General features: G+C 41.5%; 1 protein-coding gene and 1 pseudogene across 1 annotated transcript in view; one reads left to right on the forward strand and one right to left on the reverse strand.

The window, feature by feature from the left end:
* The first annotated feature begins 284 nt into the window (after positions 1 to 284).
* The window catches only part of TSPAN3 (tetraspanin 3), a 65,346-nt gene continuing 39,882 nt past the window's right edge, over positions 285 to 25,748 (forward strand). The window contains exon 1 of the mRNA XM_045848654.1: positions 285 to 571. Coding sequence (XP_045704610.1) covers positions 509 to 571 — 63 coding nt within the window. The 5' untranslated portion in view covers positions 285 to 508. The remainder of the gene's footprint in view (positions 572 to 25,748) is intronic.
* LOC123825270 lies at positions 16,962 to 18,599 on the reverse strand (annotated as a pseudogene).

A 25,748-nucleotide genomic window follows, 5' to 3' on the forward strand; every position in this document is an offset into this window, starting at 1 on the left:
TACTGACTTGGCACCAACCACCATGGACCAAAGGGTTGCCAAGGGAAATGGGTTAGGTGGAAAGACAACGTTCTGCAGGCTCTGAATCATTTATAAGGCTGGCGTAGTAAACTGGCTCGATAGGACAGGAGTGGTTTTATCCTCTGGACCTTCCTTAAGGAGCCATCTGCATCCAGGTGGGCTGGGGGCCAAAAATCGCCAACAAAGCTTTTGGTTCCTTTAAGAGGCTTGGCCTCCCTATAGCCGGTTGAGGGAGTGATTGGCTGAAGCTGCCCATCCCGGCGGGACTCTGTTGCTAGGGCGCGGGCGCAGGGGGTCGGGGGTACTGCAGCGGCTGCGCAGAGGAGCGAGGTGCTTGCTGGGTCCTGGGCTGTGAAACTACGCCAGGGGTTTTGCGGAGCGCAGCGCAAGTCTGTGCATTTCCCAGGCGGGTGGCGCCCTCGCCCTTGGGGCTCGCTAGGTGGGCGCTTCCGGCTCGCCAAGCAGGGCCCCAGCGACTTTCCGCACCATGGGCCAATGTGGTATTACCTCCTCGAAAACTGTGCTGGTGTTTCTTAACCTCATCTTTTGGGTGAGCGGGGCCGGTGGGTGGGGAAGGGTGAGGGGCGGTGGTGAGGCTTTGGTTGAGGTGCTGGAGGGGTCCTACAGAGTGGCCGGGGAGTCCCTCCTGGGCCAGATGGCGATTAGGGGAAGCCTTCGGGGGGCTTCAAGCGGCCTTGGCGCGTGGGCCTCAGTGCTTGGCTGGCTCCGGGCGGGGGGGCTGCACGCCGACCGGCTGGGCCGAGCCCCTGTTCTCTCTCTGGAGCAGCCTGCAGGACCGAAAGCTTCCACAGTAGATTCGTTCAAGACCTCGGGCTTGGAACAGGATATTCCCCAAAGGGTCAGGCTCCGCTCTTTGTCGGCCAGGAGCCGCTGCAGCTCTGCTGCCTGTCGCGAGACATTCGAACAAACGGCGTACATAAGCGGGGACCTGCCGACTCAGCGGGAGGACTTTTAACTTAGAGCTCTGTGTGAATATAGAACTGGTTGGCTGCTTACTACCACGAAAACTGAAAGGTTTCAACTTGATACGTAAAATAATCCTTTGACCAAGAAAAACAAACTGTTTGGTCATGGGGGTGGGGAGACTGAAATTAAATGTCTTGGTAAATAAATATACTTAGGATGTCACAAGATTTCAAAAGCAGTGAGTTCACTTTCGATAAAAGGTGGTTTAGGATTTTTTTTGACACATCCCCAAAGAAAGGGGTGTTTATAACCACTTCATCTTAGTTCAGGTCCTTATCTCACCAGGGACTTTGGTAATAACCTGTGTTGGTACTAACAACCTCTAGCCTCTATCTAGCCCATCTGGAACTTGCAACCCTAGGCCGCCCCCCCCCCAAATTTCAGCAGTAAAGTAAGGTTCAACCTCCTCCTGGTATTGCAGCTGCTGACCTCAGTCACCTTTCCTCCTCATGACTGGTCATATTCTTGAACACTTGCTGCCCTGCAAAGACTTCTCTTGCCACAGTCACCAGTACACTCCTGGAATATTCCCACTTACCATACTTTTCTGTGTCTCCCATTCAACTTCTCCTTCCCACACACATACCTAATTTGGAAAAAAAATCCTTCTTAGAATCCCCATCTCCCTACCCCCCTCAGAAAAAAGTATGAAACTTTTTGTATCCCCACTGCTGTAGCTTAAAAGGAGAATTATATATCACAATAATACACAGATGAATAGCTATGGAAGTCTTTTAGGGTGTTTATACTGTGATAGGAGGAGTCCCAATTAATAGTACCTGTTGAAAATCTCCCATGTAACATTGGGGTTTTCATAATTCCTTCTTTCCAATTAGTGTTTCTCATACTTTGGTTTGAGTTACAGCCTTTTTAAAAGGTATTTTCAGGGATCCTCAAATGATAAACACTCTGTTATTAAGAAGATAATTAAACAGAGACTTGGCTTTGTACCCTTGAGTTTCTTGTGATTTTTCTGGGCATAACTATTTGATTTTGAAGAATAATCCGTTAGGTGAATTCTAGGCTATTTAAGCTTAGGGACTGGAATTGTTGTTAATGTAATAAAATACTGGAAATACAGGAGCCATTTTCTTTAAATACTTAAATTTTTATTTACTCTTAATTATCAGTTAATTATTGATAGTTCATGAATCTTTGGAACTTGTGTTAGCATGTGTACTATTGGTACTTTCTTCAGTGAAAAAAGGTTGTTATGTTGGAATTCAGTTGTTTTCCATAGTGAGTTTTTGCCAGGCCTAAAGTGGCACAGTCTAGTAAAAATACCCTTGATCTAGGTTAGCAAGGATAGTAAAGCTTTTGTGAGCTGTGATAAGGAAGTAGACGTGCAGGGGGAAAGAAGTGGGATAGAGCAGATTAGTGTGACCTAAGTTTTGAGGAAACAGTATTATTAGATATGTCTCCCATGAAATGATTAGTTTACGGACAAACTATTGGAATTTGCTGATGATGGTAATGATAACTAATATTTGCATGCTTAGTATACCTAGGTATCGCGCTAAGCACTTTACATGGAGTGTCCTCAGATCAGCTTCATCTGGCAGGGAATATTATTACACTTATTTTACAGATTAGGACATTAAGGGTCACTGAGTTAAAAGTAATATTCTCAGGGTATGGCAGAGCCTGCGTTCAAACTCAGGTTGCCCTCTACTTAAGAGCCTGTGGTGTTAGAGCAAAGTGTGATTTCAAAAGATTTGGAAAGGAAAAGGATCTCATTAGTCTATATTAGAGTTACTTTCTCTAAAACATACTGGTTTTAACCTTGTTTAGAATCCATACCAGTATTTAAAACACACTATTTAACCTTATCAGTTTAAAAAATTAGGCCATTATGAGGAAACACATAAAACAGATATGTTAACTGGTTCTCCCTGGGAATTTGTGATGCATTCTTCAGTACTAATAAGTGTATCCTTATATAGTGGCCCCTTCCTCCTTTTGAGGCATTAATGAATAAGTGGAAGAATAAGCATTCCCTGCATAGGGCATATTAAAAGTTTATCTAGGTTCTCTTCGAGCAACTTCTTAACTGTTGTACTGGCTTTTCATGGTCAGATGGTAATGGCTGATTGTGGAAAAGTATTAAAGCTTAATTACTTTGGCAAGCTCTTTAAACCTTTTAATATCTTTTTTCTTTTTTTAAATATATTTTATTGATTATGCTATTACAGTTGTCCCATTTTCCCCCTTCACTCCCCTCCACCTTGCCCACCCTCTCCCACCCACATTCCCCCCTTTAGTTCATGTCCATGTGTCATAAGTTCTTTAGCTTCTACATTTCCCATACTATTCTTGCCCTCCCCCTGTCTATTTTCTACCTATTGTCTATGCTACTTATTCTCTGTATCTTTTCCCCCTCTCTCCTCCTCCCACTTCCTTGTTGCTAACCCTCCATGTGATCTCCATTTCTGTGGTTCTGTTCCTGTTGTTTTTGTTTGCTTAGTTTGCTTTTGTTTTAGGTATGGTTGTTACCAACTGTGAGTTTGATGTCTTTTTTTTACTGTTCATGTTTTTTATCTTCTTTTTCTTAGATAAGTCCCTTTAACATTTCATATAATTAGGGCTTGGTGATAATGAACTCCTTTAACTTGGCCTTATCTGAGAAGCACTTTATCTGCCCTTCCATTCTAAATGAAAGCTTTGCTGGATAGAGCAATCTGGGATGTAGGTCCTTGCCTTTCATGACTTGGAATACTTCTTTCCAGCCCCTTCTTGCCTGCAAGATCTCTCTTGAGAAATCAACTGACAGTCAGATGGGAACTCCTTTGTAGGTAACTATCCCCTTATCTCTTGCTGCTTCTAGAATTCTCTCCTTCATTTTTACCTTGGGTAATGTAATTATGATGTGCCTTGGGGTGTTCCTCCTTGGGTTCAACCTCTTTGGGACTCTCTGAGCTTCCTGGATTTCCTGGAAGTCTATTTCCCTTGCCAGATTGGGGAAGTTCTCCTTTATTATTTGTTCAAATAACTTTTTCCACTTGTTGTTTTTCCTCTTCCCCTTCTGTTACCCCTATAATTCGGATGTTGGAACGTTTAAAGATATCCTGGAGGTTCCTAAGCCTCTCCTCATTTTTTTGAATTCTTGTTTCTTCATTCTTTTCTGCTTGGTTGTTCCTTTCTTCCTTCTGGTCCACTCCATTGATTTGAAACCCAGTTTTCTTTCCATCACTATTGGTTCCCTGTGCATTTTCCTTCATTTCTGTTATCATAGCCTGCGTTTGTTCATCTAATTTATGACCAAACTCAACCAATTCTGTGAGCATCCTGATCACCAGTGCTTCGAACTGTGCATCTGATAGGTTGGCTATCTCTCGGTCACTAAAAAAACTGTCTCTGGGGCTTTTAATTCTGTTTGAGCCATCTTTTAAATTTTATTTTTATTTTTTTTTTCCTTTGGTCTGGTCACACCTGATAGGTATGAGGGGCAGAGCCTTAGGCGTTCACCAGTGCGGGGCACCTCAGTCGCTGGGTTGTGACGTTGTATGTGGGGGCAGGGTCTGAGAGGGAACAGTGGCATCTGCTCCACGCTCTCTAGGACTTCAGTCTTCTTTGCCGCTTCCCACAAGCAAATTGGGCCCTTCTGGTGCTGGCTCCTGGGCGGGTGTGCTTGTGCACTCTCTCGGACTCTGTGGGTTTCTCCAAGGAGCCTCCTGTGAGGCTGAGAGAATCTCCCAGCCTCAACTCCCACAGGTGTTTTCAATTGGTGCCTTCAGGCTTTGTTTCCTGGGGCTGGGTCCCTGGGTTGCAGTTTGTGTCACTGCCTGTTTTTGCTTAGTTTGTCTGCGTGAGAATGTGTGGCTGCGGATAGCCAGCTGCCTTACGCACCTCACTGAGTCTGCTCATTGCCTCCCACATCCAGGGTCTGCCACGGGTCGGTCAGCTGCCCCTGCGATTCTGGGGTCCACCAACTGCTGTCTGCACCCTGCACGCCCGTGTCTGCCAGTCACCACTTTTTCCTGCCAGGACCCCTCGACCCCTCCCCGTAGGCCTCAGACTCTGCCCCTCCTTACCGGTCTGGATGAATGGTAGTCAGACTTCTGTTCGGTTCATTTCTCTCAGTTCTGGTTGTTTCTTTGTTTCTAAATTCTTGTCCTTAGTTTTGGTTGCACGAGGAGACACAGTGAGACTACCTATGCCTCCATCTTGGCTGGAAGTCCTAACCTTTTAATATCTTGATATCTTGGTTCATTTGGCACTTTGTTCAGTGAGCTGTGATGTGGAAATGCACCTGACATATATAGGCCCCACATTAAATGATGTGTCAGCCAAAGTTGTTAACATTGACTTGGCCTAGATTATTTTGGACAGTGCAGTCTAAGACAGTTACTGTGGAAGGACACACACTAAAAGGGGAAATAACCATTCCTAAAATCTTGAAGGTTGTCTAATGAAAACAGTTCCTCATTATATTGCAGAATGTTAGGGCTGTGGTTTGAAAGATACTTTTGAACAACTAAAAGGATGTACAACATAGATCTCTTTGTTTATACAGAGTGGCATAGCTGTAAATGTAAGTACATTAGTGCTAGACCCATGATGATTTATGGAGGATGATTAGTAGTGTTTGAAGTACATGACTATTGAATGCTGTTGGAAGTCATTAACTGTACCTTTGTACAAAGGTCAGAGAGGATTCTTACTTGGGTTGGTCACTTGAGCTGACCCAGGAGGTCTCATCTAAATCAAGTTTAAATCAGTACCTTTACATTTACAGCTTTTAATTTTGGTAAAGTTATTTGAGTATTTAATCATGCTCCATGTTATAAAAATTACCTTTACTTTTCCTACCCTATGAGAAAAACCAATTGACTAGTATTAATTTTGCTTCTAAGTGTCTTAGGTATTGTAGGGACTGCAACAGAAAGCTTTGTCCATTCTTGTAGAATTTCTACTCTGGCACATTTTTTAGGCTGTTGTTTTTCATCTGTATGACAGGTGATAGTAACACTAAAAAAGCTGTGGAGTAGGAAGTACCACAAGAAGGGTCAGAAACAACTTCAGAATGTGGCACCTTCACTGATCATCATTCACTCATATGAAATACCCTATACATACAAATAGTATTTAGAAGCTATATATAACCTTTAAAATTTATCTCATTAAAAAAAGCTTTCCACATCACACTTCCTTCTGAATACATATAATTAAGGGAAATTGCTTTGTTAAACAAAAGCAACAAATATATGAACTCCTAGTTTGGGCTTGTGTTATTGATAAAATAGTGAAAAAGGTAGTGACGATCTTGGACGTACAGAACTTTCTTTCTGGTGGAGCAAGACATATAATTAAAAATAAGAAAAGTTATGTGCTGTTACGTGGAGGATTAAAAAACAGGATTATATGATGTAGTGATTGAGTTGCTGCCTTAGGTTGGTAAAGAAGGCTTCTCCAAAGAGATAAAACAGTCTGGAGTATAAGGAGCTGGTTTTCAGGGTGACTTGGAGGAAGTAAAGGGCATTCAAGAAAGGGAACCTCCCACATTCCCTAAGGCAGGATTATGATGCAGACTCTGGCCGGCTGGGTGCCTGTGTTGTGGCTGTGAAAAACAAATTCACACGGACAGCATGGCTACTCTCTGAGTGAGAGAGGGCCTCCACCTTGCCTGGACAGGCTTTTATTGATTTTCTGGGCACGTTACATCGAGGATGGTCCTCAGTTACTATGCACATGTTCTCTTTGGGTGGTTACCTTTTACAGAAGACAAAGGAGAGGATGTTGCTAATTATATCACAAGAAGGATCTTTGCAAATGCAAAGGAAAAAGTGGTTGAACAGGTTACACTCCTTTTTGGGAGGTTTAGCATAGATTTTAGGAACTTACTTTAAAGATATGCAGTAAATGTTTGCTGCCTCAATTCAGGGTGAGGGAGTTTTAGCAAAAGCAAGCCTCATAGCAGCCTAGGTACAATGCAGGCCTGATTCCCCACGGGAGAACGTATCTGTGGACGTGGGTCCTGTGTGCTGGACCTTGCTCCCTACTGGCCTTTCTGAGTGGGGGCTGGGCTACATTCCCCACACCATGCGGAACGGTTCTGTATAGGGATATACTTAATTTCTTCAAAAAAATGTTTAATTATAACTTTGTGCCTTTTTAAAAAAATGTTATAATGAAATACTTTAAGAAAAACTTCTTTTCACAAATCTTACGTATATTTTGTGTTTCTAGGACATCCTACACATTTGAATTGGGACTATGATACCTTAAACCAGAACCTTCATTTGACATCCTGTAATTTGTGTCTATACCTCTTGTATTTCTATTATCATGAAAGACTACTTTGAAAAAGACTATGTCGTTGGAATGCACCTTCAGGTTACAGATTTTTTTCATAGTTATTTTTCAGTCCACTAGAAGAAAAGCCAATTTTATCAGTAAGCAAATCATGGTACATAATAGGATACCTGTTTCTTAACTTATCTTTGTCAGTTAAGAAAATGAATGTTCCCCATCTTTCTGATTCTCAGTTATCTGTCTACTGACCAAGTGCCTTGTGGCTAAGAATAATCATTAAGTGGGAGAACATATAGCATTGGAAACTTGGAATCAGCCAGGGGACCATCTGCAGAAAAGCTAGCTTTAGTAGCATTTTAAGGAATAGGTTGTTTACTAGCTTTGTAGGATACTTACCATACTTTGAAATATTTTAATGAATATTATTTCATAAGATCCAATTCAGGTTAGGATTTTTACAGAAAGTTTATTCCATGAAATTTTTACTTCCACCTATCAAGTATATCCTAAGGATAATTTACTCAATAAATACTTGTTAAATATGCTTTATATCTTTCTGAAAAATACAAAGAGCAAAATGACAATAGTCCTGTTAACAGCTCATGGGGAGAGGGGACAGACAGCCAAAATCTAATATTTAAGTTTTATTTCTAGATGTACCTACCCTGTTCCCCAGATCATACTTATGGACGGTTTCAAGCCTTTATTCAAAAATATTATCATCTCCTTCCCCCATTCTTAATGTCATAGGTGGGCACAGGCAACAAGGTTCTTGGTGATCAGGACACAGAATTGAACCAAACACCCAGAGTTTATAGCAGAGAACATGGGAGCAGGCCAACTCTGAGCAGAGATTGGCCTCAGGGGCTGAAGGGATTCTATTCTTACAGGGTGGGTATTCCTAGTTAGTTTTGGTGGGCTTTTATTGTGCATGTACAAGTAGTTGTCTTACTTTAAAGCTACTGTTCATGTGGTCTCCCATGATTTTCCCTGATTAGCAACCAGGGAAGGGGGTTCCACAATGTTACTGAATTGACCCCCCGTTCTCCTGGGGTCCCCCTGTACTAGGTTCGCCTTGCCTATCGCAGAGAATTATAGCTCTCCATGTTAGAGATTGGTGAAAAGGAAAGGAATTACTTATTCAGCTTATACAGATTTAAGAGCAATGACTTAATGTCTTCATCAAAATCCCAAAGTTCCTTAAAATACCCACAAATACACCCAGTTCTTTCTTCCCCCCTTGGCCTGGTCTGGGGTACTGTATCTCAGGAAAAGAAATAGAAGTCTGTGGCTCAGGCAGCCCCCAGTTTTTCCCAGTAATCTGTGCTCAGCTGGTAGGCCTCTGTTGGTTCCCGGCACCATCAGCTGTGTTGCTGGGATGTCCAGTTCTTATTCCAAAACCGCATGGCACCTTCTCATGGCCCACCAGCAAAACTCCTTTCATCCCTTTCCTCCTTGCAGAGTCTCTCCTGCATTCTTCTAAACTGCTAAGAGAGAGCTCTGCATGGATGCTGCATCTTGCTTTCCAGCTTCCTAAGCTGTGTGGCAAAGTGAAATCCAAAGCCTCGTGATTCTCCCCTGCCAAAGCCGTGTGGTGGTTCTCTGCCAAAAAACGTGTGGTGATTCTTTGCTAAAGCCACATGGTGATTTTTGTCATGGCTCCCACACCTGGGTTTAAATTCCAGTGCTAATCCTCCTCTGCAGCCCCATTTCCGACTCCTCCCACAATTGGCTACACTTGCCAGCACTCCCGTATTTTTTAGCTTTTCTGGGCTGCTGTGGTAATTCTTGCAGGTGTGGCCCTGTGGTGTGGAGCTACTCATTTCCAGGCTCTCAAGAGAGCTCTGTAACCAGGGGTGTTGCCTCCTAGTTACCTCTTGGGTGGAAGTCACTCCCTTCTCCCTGGCTCAAAGTGTAGCCACAGCTATTTAGCATATCTGTGAATCCAGATAAAGGTTATAGATATGTTAAATGACCATTCTAGAGGTTATCTGCAAAGCTGTTGTTATGCAAAACAACTCAAGGTCCTTGGTCCAGTATCCCATCCCCCAGCTTAGACTTGTAGGGGTGAGGACATCCCATATTTTTAATATTTCCTGGACACCCTGAATTCTGGACCCCATTACAAACCCTTCTTTTGGGGGCCCCCTGGCTACACCCTCTTACATTAATACCTTGGTAGAGTCAGTAGATGAGAATAATTATTTGCATTTATATATTTGTTTTTGATTTACTAAAGGGGATAGTAAATGGTGACATTGTATCTTTGTTGCTACTACTGATTAAACATATAACCCATGCATGGACATACTCTACTACTAAAAAAGCTGAAGTACCCCAAGGTCCTATAGTAAAAAGTGACTCTTTTTACAATTAAAGTAGGGTATGGGGACAGAGGGTCTCAAAAAATAAACAAACAAAAACAAATACCAAAATGCAGAAGTGCATGTTTAAATTTCATGCTTCTCAAATTACCCCTGAAACCCAGCAGCCTGAAAATAGCCAGTTCCATTGCTGCTGTTGATACAATAATTTGGCTGTGGCTGTTAGTTGATCTCTAATTTCACTGCCACCTGAACTTTTGGATCTTTCAACTGGTAGTTATAAATTGGTAGTTAAATAGAACAACTTTGGTTTTTTTTTCTTTTTTTTTAAAGATTTTATTTATTTTTAGAGAGGGAAGGGAGGGAGATAGAGATAGAGAGAGAGAAACATCAATGTGCAGTTGCTGGGGGCTGTGGCCTGCAACCCAGGCATGTACCCTGACTGGGAATCGAACCTGCGACACTTTGTTTCGCAGCCCGCGCTCAATCCACTGAGCTACGCCAGCCAGGGCTTTTCTTTTTTTTGTCTTTTTAATCAGTTTCATAATCAATGTTCGAATACAGTTGTCTCCATTTTCCCACCACCACATTTCCCCTGTCCCACCCACCCTGACCGTCAGTCCTGCCCCTTTTTGACTTTGTTCATGGGTCCTTTGCACATGTTCCTTGACAACCTTTCCCCTCTTTCTCCTGCTGTTCCCTCCCTGCATCCCTCTGGTTACCGTCAGTTTGTTCTTAAGTTCAGTGTCTCTGATTATATTTTGCTTGCTTTGTTTTGATAATTAGGTTCCACTTATAGGTGAGATCATATAGTATTTGTTTTTTACCGCCTGGTTTACTTCACTTTGTATACAGAGATGTTGGTAATGGTGGCAGAATTGGCTTCTTATCAAAACTTTATATACCCACAAGCAGTATTTTTTTTTGTTTTACTTTGTCTCCTTGAAAAGTGGTATTTCTGGGTGGGGGGAGGAGAATGATAATCAGAATTGTGTTAGATAATCTGAAAACATCTAAAGATGTGTCAAAGCCAGATAGACTTAAAAGTGAGAAACGGAGGAGATTGACAGAGGTGCTTAAAGTATTTGCAGTTGAGAAGATGCCTATTTATGTTGTTGGTTAAGGACAACAATAGGGATTCATAATGAGAAAATAAAGTCTCAATTTCAGACATAATTTTACATATTATTTTGCTGATTCTGCAGTTAATATATTTGCTTTTTAATAAAGACACTAAAAAGTACTTTTTAAAGATTGTTTTTATTGTTCAGTTACAATTGTCCTGCCTTTTTCTGCATTGCTCTCCCCTGCTCTGTCCCCCCCCCCAATCCCACAGTCAATACCCCCCCGTTGTCAGTAACCATGGTTCCTCTATTTATGTTCCTTGGCTTGCCCCTTCCCATTCTTTCCCGTTATGCCCCTCTTCCCTCCCTTATTACTGTCAGTCTGTTCCTTGTTTCCATACCTCTGGATCTGTTTTGCTCATTTGTTTGTTTTGTTCATTAGGTTCCATTTAGAGGTGAGATCATATGGTATTTTTCCTTCACCACCTGACATCTCAATTAGCATAGTACTCTCCAGTTCTATTCATAAGGTTGCAAAGGGTAGGAGCTCCTTTCTTTCTATTGCATAGTACTCCATTGCTTGAATGTACCACAGTTTTTTGATCCACTCATTTACTGATGGGCACTAAGGCTATTTCTAGCATTTGGCTATTGTAAATTGTGGTGCTATGAACATTGGGGTGCTTAGGTTTTTATGGATTGGTGTTTCAGGGTTCTTAGGATATGTTCCCAGCAGTGGAATTGCCAAGTCAAAAGGTAGTTCCATCTTTAGTTTTCTGAGCAAATTCTGTACTGTTTTCCACAGTGGCTGCACCAGTCTGCATTCCCATCAACAGTGCACTGGGGTTCCCTTTTCTCCACAGCCTTGCCAGCACGTGTTGTTTGTTGACTTATTAATGATGGCCATTCTGACTGGTGTGAAGTGTTACCTTATTATGGTTTTTATTTGCATCTCTCTGATGGCTAGTGATGTTGAACATCTTTTCATGTGTCTCTGGGCCCTCTGTATGTCCTCTTTGAAGTGTTCAGGTCTTTTGCACATTTTTTAGTTGGATTGCTTGTCCTTCTCATGTGGAGTGCTTTGAGTTCTTTTAGACATCAAACTCTTTTCTAAGGTATCATTGACAAATATGTATTCCCATATGGTAGATTCCCATTCCATTTTGTTGATTTTTTTTTAAGCCATGAAGAAGCTTTTTAGTTTGATATAGTCCCATTTGTTTATTCTTTCCTTTATATCCCTTGCCCCAGAGAATGTATTGGTGAAATTATTGTTGCATAGGATCTCCTAAATTTTCCTGCCTATATTTTCTTCTAGGGCTTTTATGGTGTCATGACTTATATTTAACTCTTTTATCCATCTTGAGTTTATCTTTGTGTATGGTGTAATTTGGTGGTCTAGTTTCATCTTTTTGCATGTACTTGTCCAGATCTCCCATCACCATTTATTGAAGATGCTATTTTAACTCCATTTTATGTTCCTTCCCCCTTTGTCAAATATTCACCGACTAAATTGACAACAACTTATTTCTGGGTTCTCTATTCTGTTCCATTGATCTATGTGTCTGTTCTTATGCTAGTACCAGACTGTTTTGATTATAGTGGGCTTGTAATATAGTTTATTATCAGGTATTGTGATCTCTCCTACTTTGTTCTTCACTCTCAAAATTGCTGCAGCTATGGGGTTGTTTATGGTTCCATATACATTTTTGAAATGCTTGTTCTGTATCCATGAAATATGTCATTGGTTTTTTAATAAGGATTGCGTTTAATCTATAAATTGCTTTGGGTAGTATGAACTTTTTTTTTTAATTTTAATTGTTGTTCAAGGACAGTTTTCTGCCTTTTACTCCCAGCCCAGCCCACCCCACCCCAGCCCTCCCCACCATCCTCCCATTTCCACCCCCACACCTAGTTTTTATCTATGTGTCATTTATACTTGTTCCTGTAAACCCTTCACCTTTTTCCCTGAAATTCTCTCCCTTCTCCCCTCTGGTCACTGTCAGCCTGTTCTCTATTTCATTGTCTTTGGTTATATTTTGCTTGCTTGTGTGTTTGTTTTGTTGATTAAGTTCCTGTTAAAGGTGAGATTATATGGTATTTGTCTTTCACTGCCTGGCTTATTTCACTTAGCATAATGCTTTCCAGTTCCATCCATGCTGTCCCAAGGGTAGGACCTCCTTTCTTTCTGCTGGATAGAATTCCATTGTGTAAATGTGCTATAGTTTTTTGATTCATTCATTTATTGATGGGCACCTAGGTTCCTTCTAACACTTGGCTATTGTAAATTGCGCTGCAGTGAACATTGGGGTGCATAGGTTCTTTTGGATTGGTGTTCCAGGGTTCTTAGGATATAATCCTAACAGTGGAATTGCTTGGTCAAAAGGCAGATCCATTTTTAGTTTTCTGAGAAAATTCCATACTGTTTTCCATAGTGGTTGTAGCAGTCTGCAGTCCCATGAACAGTGCACTAGTGTTACCTTTTCTCCACAACCTCTCCAACATTTGTTGTTGTTTTGCTTTGTTTATGATGGCCATTCTGAAAGGTGTGAAGTGCTATGTCATTGTGGTTTTAATTTGATATCTCTCTGATAGCTACAGATATTGAGCATCTTTTCATGTGTCTCTGTATCCTCTGTACGTCCTCCTTGGAGAAGTGTCTGTTCAAGTCCTTTGCCCATTTTTTAATTGGGTTGCTTGTCTTCTTAGAGTGGAGTCATGTAAGTTCTTTTTATATTTTGGAGATTAAACCCTTGTCTGAGGTATCATTGGCAAGTATGTTTTCCCATACCATTGGTTCTCTTTTTATTTTAATACTGTTTTCTTTAGCCATGCAGAAGCTTTTTATTTTGATCAGATCTCATTCATTTATTCTTTCCTTTATGTCCCTTGCTCAAGGGGACTTATCAGTAACAATGTTGCTGTGTGAAATATCTGAGATTTTTCTGCCTATGTTCTCCTCTAGGACTTTAGTGGTGTCACTGTTTATATTTAAATCTTTTATCCACCTTGAATTTATTTTTGTGTATGGTGTAAGTTGGTGCTCGAGATTCATGTTTTTGCATGTACCTGTCCAGATGTGTCAACACCATTTGTTGAAGAGGCTGTTTTTACTTCGTTTATGCTTTTGCCCCCTTTGTAGAATATTAATTGACCATAGAGACTTGGGTTTATTTCTGGGCTCTCTGATCTGTTCCATTGATCTGTGTGTCTGTTCTTAAGCCTCTACCAGAGTGTTTTGATTACAGTGGCCTTGTAATACAGTTTGATAGCAGGTATTGTGATCCTTCCTACTTTGTTCTTCTTTCTCAGAATTGCTGCGGCTATTTGGGGTCATTTGTGGTTCCATATAAAGTTTTGAAGTATTTGTTCTATATCTGTGAAGTAATGTCATTGGTATTTTCATAGGGATTGTTTTGAATCTGTAAATTGCTTTGGGTAGTATGGACATTTTGATGATGTTAATTTTTCCTATCCATAAACATGGTACATCCTTCCATTTGTGTCTTCCTTAAATTTTTTCTTTAATGCCGTGTAGTTTTCTGAGTACAGGTCTTTTACCTCCTTGGTTAGGTTTTATTCCTAGGTATTTTATTTTTCTTGTTGCTATATTGAATGGGATTTATTTTTTCCTGATTACTATTTCTGACATTTCAGTGTTGGTATACAAAAATGCCTTTGATTTCTGAATATTGACTTTGTATCCTGCTGTTTTACCAAATTCGCTTATTAGTTCGAGTAGTTTTTTGGTGGAGTCTGTAGTGGATAGTCCAACTTCTGGCACACTGCCTGTGTATCTCCTTGCCCTGCCTGTAGAAGGAACTTCTGTTTCAATTGAGAAGTAAAGTCTCAGCGTCTCAATTGGGAGGCACTGTTCAGTCTTCAGGGAAAATTGTGGGTGCATTTCTTCTTCCCCTGTACCTCCTGTCTGAGTCTATCCCAGTCTGTTTCCATTCATATGCAGTTTCTGCTTAAATAGCTGTCTCACAGTGGAGGGGCAGGTGGTAATCTGTGTAAGTGTGTCAGCTCTCTTCTGCTTGGTGTCGTCTGCAGCTCTGTGTTTCAGACAAGACTGGGCGGTGCTTTGAATCTGCTTTGTTGTACCCTATCTTAATGTCCTGTTTTGATGGCCTCAGTGGAATAGGGCACTAGGTCCCAGTGTACTTTGTCTCCCTGTGGGGAGTTGAAAATGGGCCCTTTTCAGCATTAACCTTGCTGTCTTATTCTTGCAAAAAAACAAAAACAAAACAAGAAAAAAAAAGCTGCCCTTTGGTGGTTAAGCCTGCCCCACCGATTTTGCAGATCTTTCCAGCTCCTTCAGGCAGTTGGGGATTGGGCTCAATTTTCCCCTTCTTGTGGTTCTGCCAAGAACAGGGCTCATTCTGGCCTACAGTAAATAGGTGCACAGTCTCCAGCACACTGCCCTCAGAGCATTCTGCAGCCTGCACTCTCTGTTCTGCACTGTTGTACCAGCCTGGTCCCAGAAACCACCTCACTTTGCACCCCTTTGATGAATTTGCCAGGTGTGCTGAGGGGTAGCAAATCATGCCCACAATCCTCCCTCCCTTGTTGGCTGGCAGCTATGCATGCCAGTTCCCTGCTCACCACTACTCAGTTCCTCTTTTGAAAAAAGTCTCTGTGGACACTGTTGCAGCTTGGAGCCACTGTCTCGTTTTCCACATACTCCAACTCTCTGGAAAGTGAAGAGTCTATGTCAGTTGCCAGTAGCAGCCCTTTTCTTCCCCTAGCTTCTGGTATAGCCAGAATCACCTCCACTCTCTGGCACTGTCCCTGCTGGTGACCACCATGCCAGCTTGGGTGCTCTCCCAGCTGTGTGTGTGCAGCCTGTCTTTTCCCAGTGACTTTGAATATTGAAGTTGCTCCAGGCATGGGTCTGTGGTCTCTGACCCTGGGAGGGGAGGGAGCCGATAGGTTACTATCCCTGACCCAGCTCTCCTCCGATATTGTCCCCATAGCAGCCGTGGTTTCTGGCACCATGCCAGGGGACTTTCCCTGTCAGCCTATAAAACATCCTTACCGCCCGTTTTGAAGCATCCTCTGCACATGTTGGCTTCCAAACTTCGTATCAGGTAAGATTCTGTTGATTGTTCACTTTATCTGAACCATCATCTAAGCCCAGTTGGGTTCAGGAGCAAGTAGGCTCAGCTTCCACCTACTTTGCCTCCATCTTCCACTCTTCTACTAACAAGTATTTTAATAACCCAAATTAGTGTAATTTCTCCATCCAGAGATACTGGGTTGGCCAAAAAGTTTGTTTTTTCCCCATAAGATGGCTGTAGTAGCGCTTATTTGTCCCTAACTTTGTTTGATTGTATTGTGACAGCTGTTATTATCAGTGTGTATTTAAAAAAACTTATCAAAATTGGTGAAATTTTGTGTAGCCCTTTTAATATTGAGGCTGGAAGAAAATACTCAACATTTTTGGCATATTATGTTTTATTATTTCAAGAAAGGTAAAAATGCAACTGAAAGTCAAAAAAAGATCTGTGCACTGTATGGAGAAGGTGCTGTGACTGATTGAATGTGTCAGAAATGGTTTTCAAAATTTTGTGCTGGAGATTTCTTGTCTTTTTCTTTTTTACAAAATAGTCATTATTTATATTTTCAAAAAGAAAAAAAATTAACATTTGGAACTTCTCCCCTGTAGGAAGAGGGGTGAACTGGAAGGGACAGGACTGACTCCTACATAGGCGCAGGTACCAACAGCTGAGCAGTTGGGCCTGGGATTTTTCACACAGCATTAATAATAAAATTTCCTTTTCTCTTTGTGTGTGTGTGTTTAGAAAAGGGAGTGGTGAGGAACAAGAAATAAAATCAGAGAAAAATGCCAGAAAACATTTTCCATAATATCTAAAAACAGAACCAAAGTTCTTGTCAAGATAGTATGAATTCTGGGTAAATTACTTTTTTTTCTAGTTCTCAACACTGATAAAGATTTTCAGCAAAAGCCACCACATCAGAATACTCATCTTCCAGATCAAATAACCTCCTTCCTCTTTCACCTTCACTTGTCACTTGTTATAAAGGGATAAAAGGATATATCCTGTTCTTGCAAACAGTAAATGCTAACAACTAGAGAACTCTTCTAACACTTGCAGGGTGGTGAGATTTTCACAAATATCCAAGTTTTATCGCAGTTGGATGGACTGAAACTTCTCTCAATATAAATAGTACTGGAATCCACAAATTGATTTTTGAGAAATTCTGCAAAAATCCTTTTTCTTCTTTCCTTTTCTTTCCCCTTGTCTTAAAACTGAATGTTCTTCTTTCTTTTTCCTTTTTGCTCCAGGCACCTGATGATTTGTTCTGCTCAGTCAGATGCAGACAGGTTTCTCCAAGTGCCACACCACTAGGATGTCCTCAGGGCCAGTGCCTAAGCTGAATCCCCACAGGATCAAACTCAGTCAGGCCAAAGGGAACACAGTGACACGGCAACAGGGTTTTCATTAGGTTGAATAGCCCCGAATCCCTGGCCCTTCCCTCCCCCTATTTCCCCCAAGTTTATTTAGTGTTGCTTTAAAAGTCAGGGGCCACAATGTAGTCTTTCCCCCACAGCAGAGTAAAAACTCCACAGATTGCGCTGTCTACCTGGTGGTCAGTGGCAGCAACAGTGACTGCTGCTTCTGGAAAATAAATGGAGTCTTACAACAGCAAGATGTTAGGATTGCTTCAGGTGCTTGTGTAGGGGACCCAGACAGAGGCACTGTGCTGAAGCCAGAGAGTGGGATGCTGCAGCCACCAAGTGGGAATGTGACACCACCATGGACTTCCACCCAGAGGTTTCCAAGATATCTGCAGCATGATAGTTGATGAAATCCACTGCCAGAGTTTTCAATTGATCTGCACTGGGGAGGTCAGCCAAGATGAGAATTTCTGCAGCGTTCTCCACGGAGAGGTTACTGCAGAGGGCATCCTCATACACGACCTTTAAACATTCCAGGGCATACTTGTCAGCAGCTGCCAGCAAATCATCAGCCATTTTGTCCCGGTTTGGAGCCTTCCCTGTGTAAATGAAGCACATCATTTCCTTAAAGACTTCAGGCTCCACATCATTGATTTCAAACCAATTCTTTTTGCTTTCTTCCATTTCATGTTCAAACATGGCACTAAACACTGGAGAAAGAGATACTAAGATAGCTTTGTGAGCCTGGAATTCCTGGCCAGCAACACACAACAGTCTGAACCAGGAATTCTCCCACAGTCCTCCTAACTCATCGGCCAGTTGGCACTTGGGAACCTTCACCACATTCATGGTATTCTGGCCAGAAATGTTGACAGAATCTTGCACCACACTCACCTCACAGAAGAGGGTAAGGTTGTATCAGGGAGAAGCCCATTGGCTTCATCCTAGAGAAAATCTCTGTGGATGAATTTTTTGAAGCCCCCGTCTTTGTGTTGCACAAACAAACTTATATGCCCCTTGACTCTCCATAGCTTTGGTTTCTTCTCCCTTGGCATTCGGGATGGAGAATTTGAATTTTGCCCCAACTTCACTGTTTGGACAGCTGACCAGTAACAGGTAAAGTGACAGGTAATCTTTGCTTTCTTCATCTTGCCCTTTTGGGTTTACTCTCAAACAACTGTGTGTAGTACCAGCTCTTGTCGACAGGGCCACTCAACATTTCTGCTGGAGGTGGAGGACTTGGAATCCTTGACATTGCCAGTTTGAAGGTTAAATGAAATTTCCAAAGTTAGGGGACAAAGATTTCTGTTCTCTCTTCACCCTGAGAACGGGGGCAGCAGCTGCTGGTCCCAATTCCCCTGTGCTTGCATCATACTGTCCACAACATCTGGGACCTGTGGTACTGCTGATACACAAATATACACACACTCTGAACTCGCACATTCACACACACACACACACACACACACACACACACTGACACACCTCGTGCCGGGGATTTTTTTGCTTGAGGTTATGCCACGTGAGAGAGAGCTGACATATTCAAAATATCCAAATCAATAAAGTTATTGGTTAAAATGAAAAATGTGTCTTATTTTATGGAGTAAACCATGTGGACTTTTTGGCCAACCCAGTACACTTTATCGACATTTTAGTGGGTTTTTTAAATGGCTGTATGTGATATATGTGTTTTTCATCTAACATACCACAAACATTATTATTTTTTTTTAATGTTTATTTTAAGACTAGACTTTCAGGGATCATTTCTAGTTTGTTAAAAAACGTTTCTTACTCAGTTACAGGTGACATTCAATATTAGTTTCAGGCGTACAGCATATCGATTAAACATTTACTATGATCATCCTGAAATGTTGAGTACCCATCTGACACCATGCATACTTCTTACAGTATTATTGACTATATTCCTGTGCTGTAGTTTTTATCACTGTGACTGCCAATTTTTACCTTTTTAAAAATTATTTAGAAAATTTTCAATTACTGTGATTAAACATTATATAACTTACTACATGATCATCCTTTCACATTTTTCACCCAAAATGTGGATGTGCATTGCACATGGAAATGCATTTTACCTGGCAAAATACAGTATAAACTTCAAAATTGCTGAGAGACTAGATCTTAATTGTTCTCATTAGAAAACAAGAAATGATAATTATGTGATGATTTAGAGGTGTTAATGCTAAGGTGGTAATCATATTGCAGTATATAAATATATCAACTAACATGTACTTCTTAAACTTACACAATGTTATATATCAATTCTATTTCAAAATTTTAAAAGATTTTATCTTTTACTTATTTAGAGAGGGGAAGGGAGGAAGAAAAAGAGGGAGAGAAACATTGATGTGTGGTTGCCACTCATGCGCCCCCAACTGGAGACCTGGCCTGCAACCCAGGCATGTGCCCTGACTGAGAACCCAACCAGTGACCCCTTGATTCGCAGGCCAGCACTCAATCCACTGAGCCACACCAGCCAGGGCAATTCTATTTCAGTTTTTAAAAATGGCCACTCTGCCTGGACATAGTTACACTAATTGAGGCATATAATACTTCTTTCAGTTAAAAGACTGAAATCTCCTCTACCAACGCGTGCATTTTTGTCTGAAGTGGTTATATTGTGTGTGTATCTATATGTGTGTACCATTACTGACATACTATCATCAGGCTGTTTTGTGAAATTAATGAGTTCTTAGGAGACTGTTATATTAAAATAGAGCAATATTACATAATGCATGTGAGGTACAACCAAGAGGGAGGAACTTGGCATTTCCTGGAAAGGACCAGACAACCCAGAGGTTGGGAGTGGAAAGGAAAGAGCACTAATATATTTGAGAGCATTCCCAGAAACTTTCTAAGTGCTTAAGATGTTTGAGTTATGAACATGATTGAGCCTTAAAGATCAGCTACTATTTTTTCTTTGTACCCAGACATGCTCATGCTTCTCTCATCTCTATCAAGTTAAAAACTCTGATCCTGTGTGGTGTTGTTGATATAGATGGAGATATGAATACCTATCTTCTGGGTTGTGATAAAAAGTTTTGAAACAAGAAATATCTCATATATGTTTACCTAATAAGTTTTTAGAAAGCTATTATGCATGGATGGGGAATCGTGTAGCACTGCGGTTGGCACAGCGTGTCATCTCATTCTTAACAAACATTTTCCCCCTGTACTCAATTATGTTTTTACCTCCCCTAACTGCAATATGAAACAGGACCCTATATTCACCTAAGTATATTCATTGCTAATTCATTATTTTTTAAAATTTCTCCATTTACAAAGAAACTGTAAAGAGATACTGCATTCAAGCAGAAGCTTCTTTCTATAAAAGGGCAGACTGCTTAGTTTTATTCTCTGTTATCACATAATAGAGAATATTGTAATATTTGGCCAACGTATTTTGTTTTGTATACATGTTTATATGGAAACATCAGATATAGTTAGCTTGGAAACTCAGGTTCATTATTAGTATTTTATAGAAAAATAAAGAATTCTCGTTAAATACTTGGAAGTCCCCATAATTCATGACATGTTTTCAGGTGTGAACACTTGTTCTTCTAAACTATTGCTGCAGCATACCATATATGGGATTAAGTAACATCTATGGAAGTCTTTGAAAATCAACTATGTGTCCCCTTTTAAATTGAGCTAATATATTTTTAAGTATAAAGGGAACCTTTTATATAACCTAAATTACAGCCATGCTGTATTTTTAAAAATTCTTTAAGCAGTTTGTGGATGCTTTTGTCATTATGCACTATTATTTTTCAAGTTATGTAATGCTCATTTACTTACATAAAACCATTAATTAATGGCTTTTAATGTAACCTTTAAGAGGAATATATTCAAAAGTAAGTTTTGTGAAAAGTAAGTTTTACATTTGCTCTTTCTATTTTATTTTTTAAAATACATTTTATTGATTATGCTATTACAGTTGTCCCCTTTCCCCCCTTCACTCCCTCCACACCCTTTCCCACCCACATTCCCTCCCTTTTAGTTCATGTCCTTGGGTCATAAGTTCTTTAGCTTCTACATTTCCCATACTATTCGTACCCTCCCCCTGTCTATTTTCTACCTACCATCTATGCTACTTATTCTCTGTACCTTTTCCCCCTCTCTCCTCCTCCCACTCCCCTGTTGATAACCATCCATGTGATCTCCATTTCTGTGGTTCTGTTCCTGTTCTAGTTGTTTGCTTAGTTTGTTTTTGTTTTAGGTGTGGTTGTTAATAACTGTGAGTTTGCTGTCATTTTACTATACAAGTTTTTTATCTTCTTTTGCTTAGATAAGTCCCTTTAATGTTTCATATAATAAGTGCTTGGTGATGATGAACTCCTTTAACTTGACCTTATCTGAGAAGCACTTTATCTGCCCTTCCATTCTAAATGAAAGCTTTGCTGGATAGAGCAATCTGGGATGTAGGTCCTTGCCTTTCATGACTTGGAATACTTCTTTCCAGCCCCTTCTTGCCTGCAAGATCTCTCTTGAGAAATCAACTGACAGTCAGATGGGAACTCCTTTGTAGGTAACTGTCTCCTTGTCTCTTGCTGCTTCTAGTATTCCCTCCTTCATTTTAATCTTGGGTAATGTAATTACGATGTGCCCTGGTGTGTTCCTTCTTGGGTCCAACTTCTTTGGGACTCTCTGAGCTTCCTGGACTTCCTGGAAGTCTATTTCCCTTGCCAGATTGGGGAAGTTCTCCTTTATTATTTGTTCAAATAACTTTTCCACTTGTTGCTCTTCCTCTTCCCCTTCTGGTACCCCTATAATTTGGATGTTGGAACGTTTAAACATGTCCTGTAGGTTCCTAAGCCTCTCCTCATTTTTTTGAATTCTTGTTTCTTCCTTCTTTTCTGCTTGGTTGTTCCTTTCTTTCTTCTGGTCCATTCCATTGATTTGAGTCCCAGTTTCCTTCCCATCACTGTTGTTCCCCTGTGCATTTTCTTTTATTTCACTTAGCATAGCCTTCATTTTTTCATCTAATTTGTGACCAAATTCAGCCAGTTCTGTGAGCGTCCTGATCACCAGTGCTTTGAACTGTGCATCTGATAGGTTGGCTGTCTCTTCATTGCTTAGTTGTATTTGTTCTGGAGCTTTGATCTGTTCTTTCATTTGGGCCATTTTTTTGCCTTGACACACCTGTTACGTAGTGGGGGTGGAACCTTAGGTATTCACCAGGACAGGGCAACCCATGTTGCTGGGTTGTGATGCTGTTGGTGGGGGAGGGATCTGAGAGGGATCAGTGGCACTTGCTCCACTCTGTGCCAGATTTCAGTCCTTTCTGCTGCTTCCCCCAAGCAAACTGGGCCCTTCTGGTGCTGATTCCCATGTGGGTGGGCTTGTGTAGGTTCTAGGACCCTGTGGGTCTCTCCAGTGAACTCTCCTGTGAGGCTGGGAGTCTTTCCTGGCACCTCAAGCCCTCATAGGTGGGGGTACATCTCAAGAGGAGAAAAGCGTTGGCCCTTGCCTGGACAGGCCTTTATTTCTTTTCTGGGCACATTGCATGATGGTCCTTATTTACTATGCACAGGTTCGCTTTAGGTGGTTTCCTTTTACAGAAAACGAAGGAGATGATGCCACTAATCACATCACAGAAGAAGGCTATTTGCAAATGCAAAGGGGAAAGTGGTTGAATTGGTTATACTCTATATTGGGGAGGTTTAGCATGGATTTTAGGAAGTTACAGTAAGCACTTGCTGCCTCAATTCAGGGTGAGGGAGTTTTAGCAAAAGCAAGTCTCAAAGTGGCCTAGGTACATTGCAGGCCTGATTTCCCACGGGAGAAACTATGGGTGTGGGTCCTGTCTGTGCCCACACCACGTAGAACGGTCTCCTATAATTAAGCAGAGTGCTTTACTATAGACAAAAAAGTTATCTGTCCACTTTTCATCGAACAATCTCCCTTCATCTGTAATTTTTCCTTTTTAGGGTTCTTTGTTCTTCTGAGATGTTGTAGAACCCATGTGGGGATTAAAAAAAAATAATAATAGATACAGGGTTTCATTTACTTGTATTATGGAAATTGATTGACAGAAAAATCGAAAGCAAGGTTTGGGCCCTTCCATAGCCCTCTCGGCTGCCAATACAGAGCAAGGCAGAGGTCCTGTTGTAAAGCATGGTGGGAAATGTGTGAGGTGCTGCCAAGGTGTGGAAGTGCTTTTAGTAAGTAAGAATGCTTACCTGACTTCAAAATAACATTAAACACCTAACATTGCAATGGTAGGTTGAAATATTATTGATAATCACTCCTTTGCTAAGTCACCACAAGCACATATAATGTCTGATAGTGTCAGTTCTAACTGCCCTTGGAAGATAACACACTGGAAGCCACACATGTACAAATAGCAAGAGCATATGTAGGTTTATTTTATGTGACATTGTGACATGTAATCACAGTAAAATCTCATAATGTTTTAAGTAAATCTGTCATGTTGGGCTGCAGGCTGGCCACAGGTTGGACACCCTGTTGTAAATGATAGCTTTGCTGGGTAAAGTCATTGTTTTTCATCCCTTTGAACATTTCTTGTTACTCCCTACTGGCCTGCAAAATTTTTGTTGAGAAGTAAGCTGACAGTCTTATGGGAACTCCCTTGTAGGTAACAAACTTTTTTTTTCTTGCTGCTTTTAAGATTCCTTCTTTGTCCTTTAACCTTTTGCACTTTAATTATAATGTGGCTTGGTGTGGGCCTTTTGGGGCTCATCTTGTTTGGGACTCTGTGTTTCCTGGACTTGTATGTCTATTTCATTCACCAGGTTAGGAAAGTTTTCTGTCATTATTTTTACCAATGGATTTTCAGTTTCTCTCTCTTTCTTTTTCTTTCTCTCTCTCTCTCTCCTTCCTCTCTTCTCTTTCTTTTTCCCTCCCTCCCTTCCCTCTCTCTTCCCCTCCCTCCCTCCCTCCCTCTTCTTTCCTCTCAGCACTCCCATGGTGTGAATGTTGGTAAGCTTGAAGTTGTCTCAGAGTCTTTTCACATTGTCTTTATTTTTTTTAAATTTCTTTTTCTTTTTGCTGTTCCGAATGTGTGTTTTTTCTACTTTTTTATATTCCAAATTGCTGATTTGATTCTTGGCTTTATCTACTCTATTGTTGATTCCCTATAAATTATTCTTCCATTTCAGTTATTGTATCCTTTATTACCGACTAGTTCTTTTTTATGGTTTCTATGTCTTTTTATGCTGTTGAGGTTCTCACTAAGTTTCTTGAGCATCCTTATAACTACTTTTTTGAACTGTGTTTCCAGTAGCTTGCTTGCCTTCATTTCATTTTGTTCTTTTTCTGGAGATTCTACTGCTGTTTCATTTGGGTCCTGTTTCTTTGTCTCTGCATTTTGGCCTATGTTTGTTTCTATGTATTAGGTACAGCTGCTACATCTCCCAGATTTGGTAGAGTGCTCTTGTGTAGTAAGTGTCCTGTAGGGCCCAGTGGTACAGCCTTCCCAGTTACCTGAGCTGGGCATTCCAGGTGTACCCACATGTGGGCTGTGTACACTGTCTTGTAGTTGAGCTTTGATTGTTGTTGATGCCCCTTGGAGGGATTGACCTGCAGCCCAGTTGGCTGTGAGGGCACGTTGCAACTTCAGCATGGGAGTTGCTGTGCAAAAGCTGACCCTGTGGAGTACTTGATTCAGTGGGGCTTTGGTGCTTACTGAGTCTGCCCGTTGGATGTGTTGCTCTATGAGGTGGTAGAGTTGTAATTTGTCATGGTTTGAAGATGTCCACTGGGTACACAGGCTCTGGGGCCTCTGAAGAGGTGCAAAGCCAGTGACCATCTGTGCCTTACCCAGCATGAGCTATAGAGTGATCCATAGATGGCTGCTATCAGTGTTGGGCTTGAAGGTGCCCAAGAGAGACAAAGCTGTGAATCAAGGCAGGCTGCCACTGATATTGAGCCTGGGGCCACTTAGGGAGAGCTAGGGTCTACACAGAGGCCAGATGTTCCTTGTTTGAGAGATTTTAGGAAAGTCCAAAGCATGAGCAAGAGAGGCCAGGTGTTAAAAGCCTCGGAAAATGGCTCGGGTGGGCCAAGAAATTGGGTGGGGCAGGGTCTCAGGGAATCATCAGGGCAGGGCAAACAGGGTTAGTCACTGTCTCAGTTAAGGTATACTGCATCCTGTTTGTGCTGGCTTTGTGGGAGAGGGCCCAGCAGAGGAACAATGGCCTCTGCCAGCACTTCTGCCTGGGAGAAATCTGCCCCCAGATATCTGATGCCAGACATTTCAGTTTCCTCCCATATGTCCCTGGTGCCTTTTGAACTGCTGCTCCAGTGCTAGAGCTCAGAGAGAGTGAGTCAGAGAGAGTGAGTGCTAGAGCTCCGAGAGAGTGGTCTGTGCATGGGCTTTTTAACAGGAATACCTGGGACTCTCGCCACTTCCATCTTAGTCTCAATTTCAGCTGGTTTTCACAGCCAGAAGGTATGGAGTCTTCTCTTCTGGCACTGGAACCCAGGGCTGGGGAGTCTGGTGTGTGGCTGGGACCCCTCACTCCTCATGGGGGACTTCCACAGTGGAGATATCCATCCTGATTTTTATCCACCACATGTTGGTGTGGGACCAGCCCTTTCTGCATCTGTGCCCCTTCTACCAGTCTCTATATGGCTGCTTCTTTAAATACCTCGTTGTAAGACTTCCACTCAGCTAGATTTCAGGTGGTTCTGAAT

Source organism: Phyllostomus hastatus, unplaced genomic scaffold (assembly GCF_019186645.2).
Source record: "Phyllostomus hastatus isolate PE091 unplaced genomic scaffold, TTU_PhHast_1.1 phas_contig_62, whole genome shotgun sequence".
Lineage (NCBI taxonomy): Eukaryota > Metazoa > Chordata > Mammalia > Chiroptera > Phyllostomidae > Phyllostomus > Phyllostomus hastatus.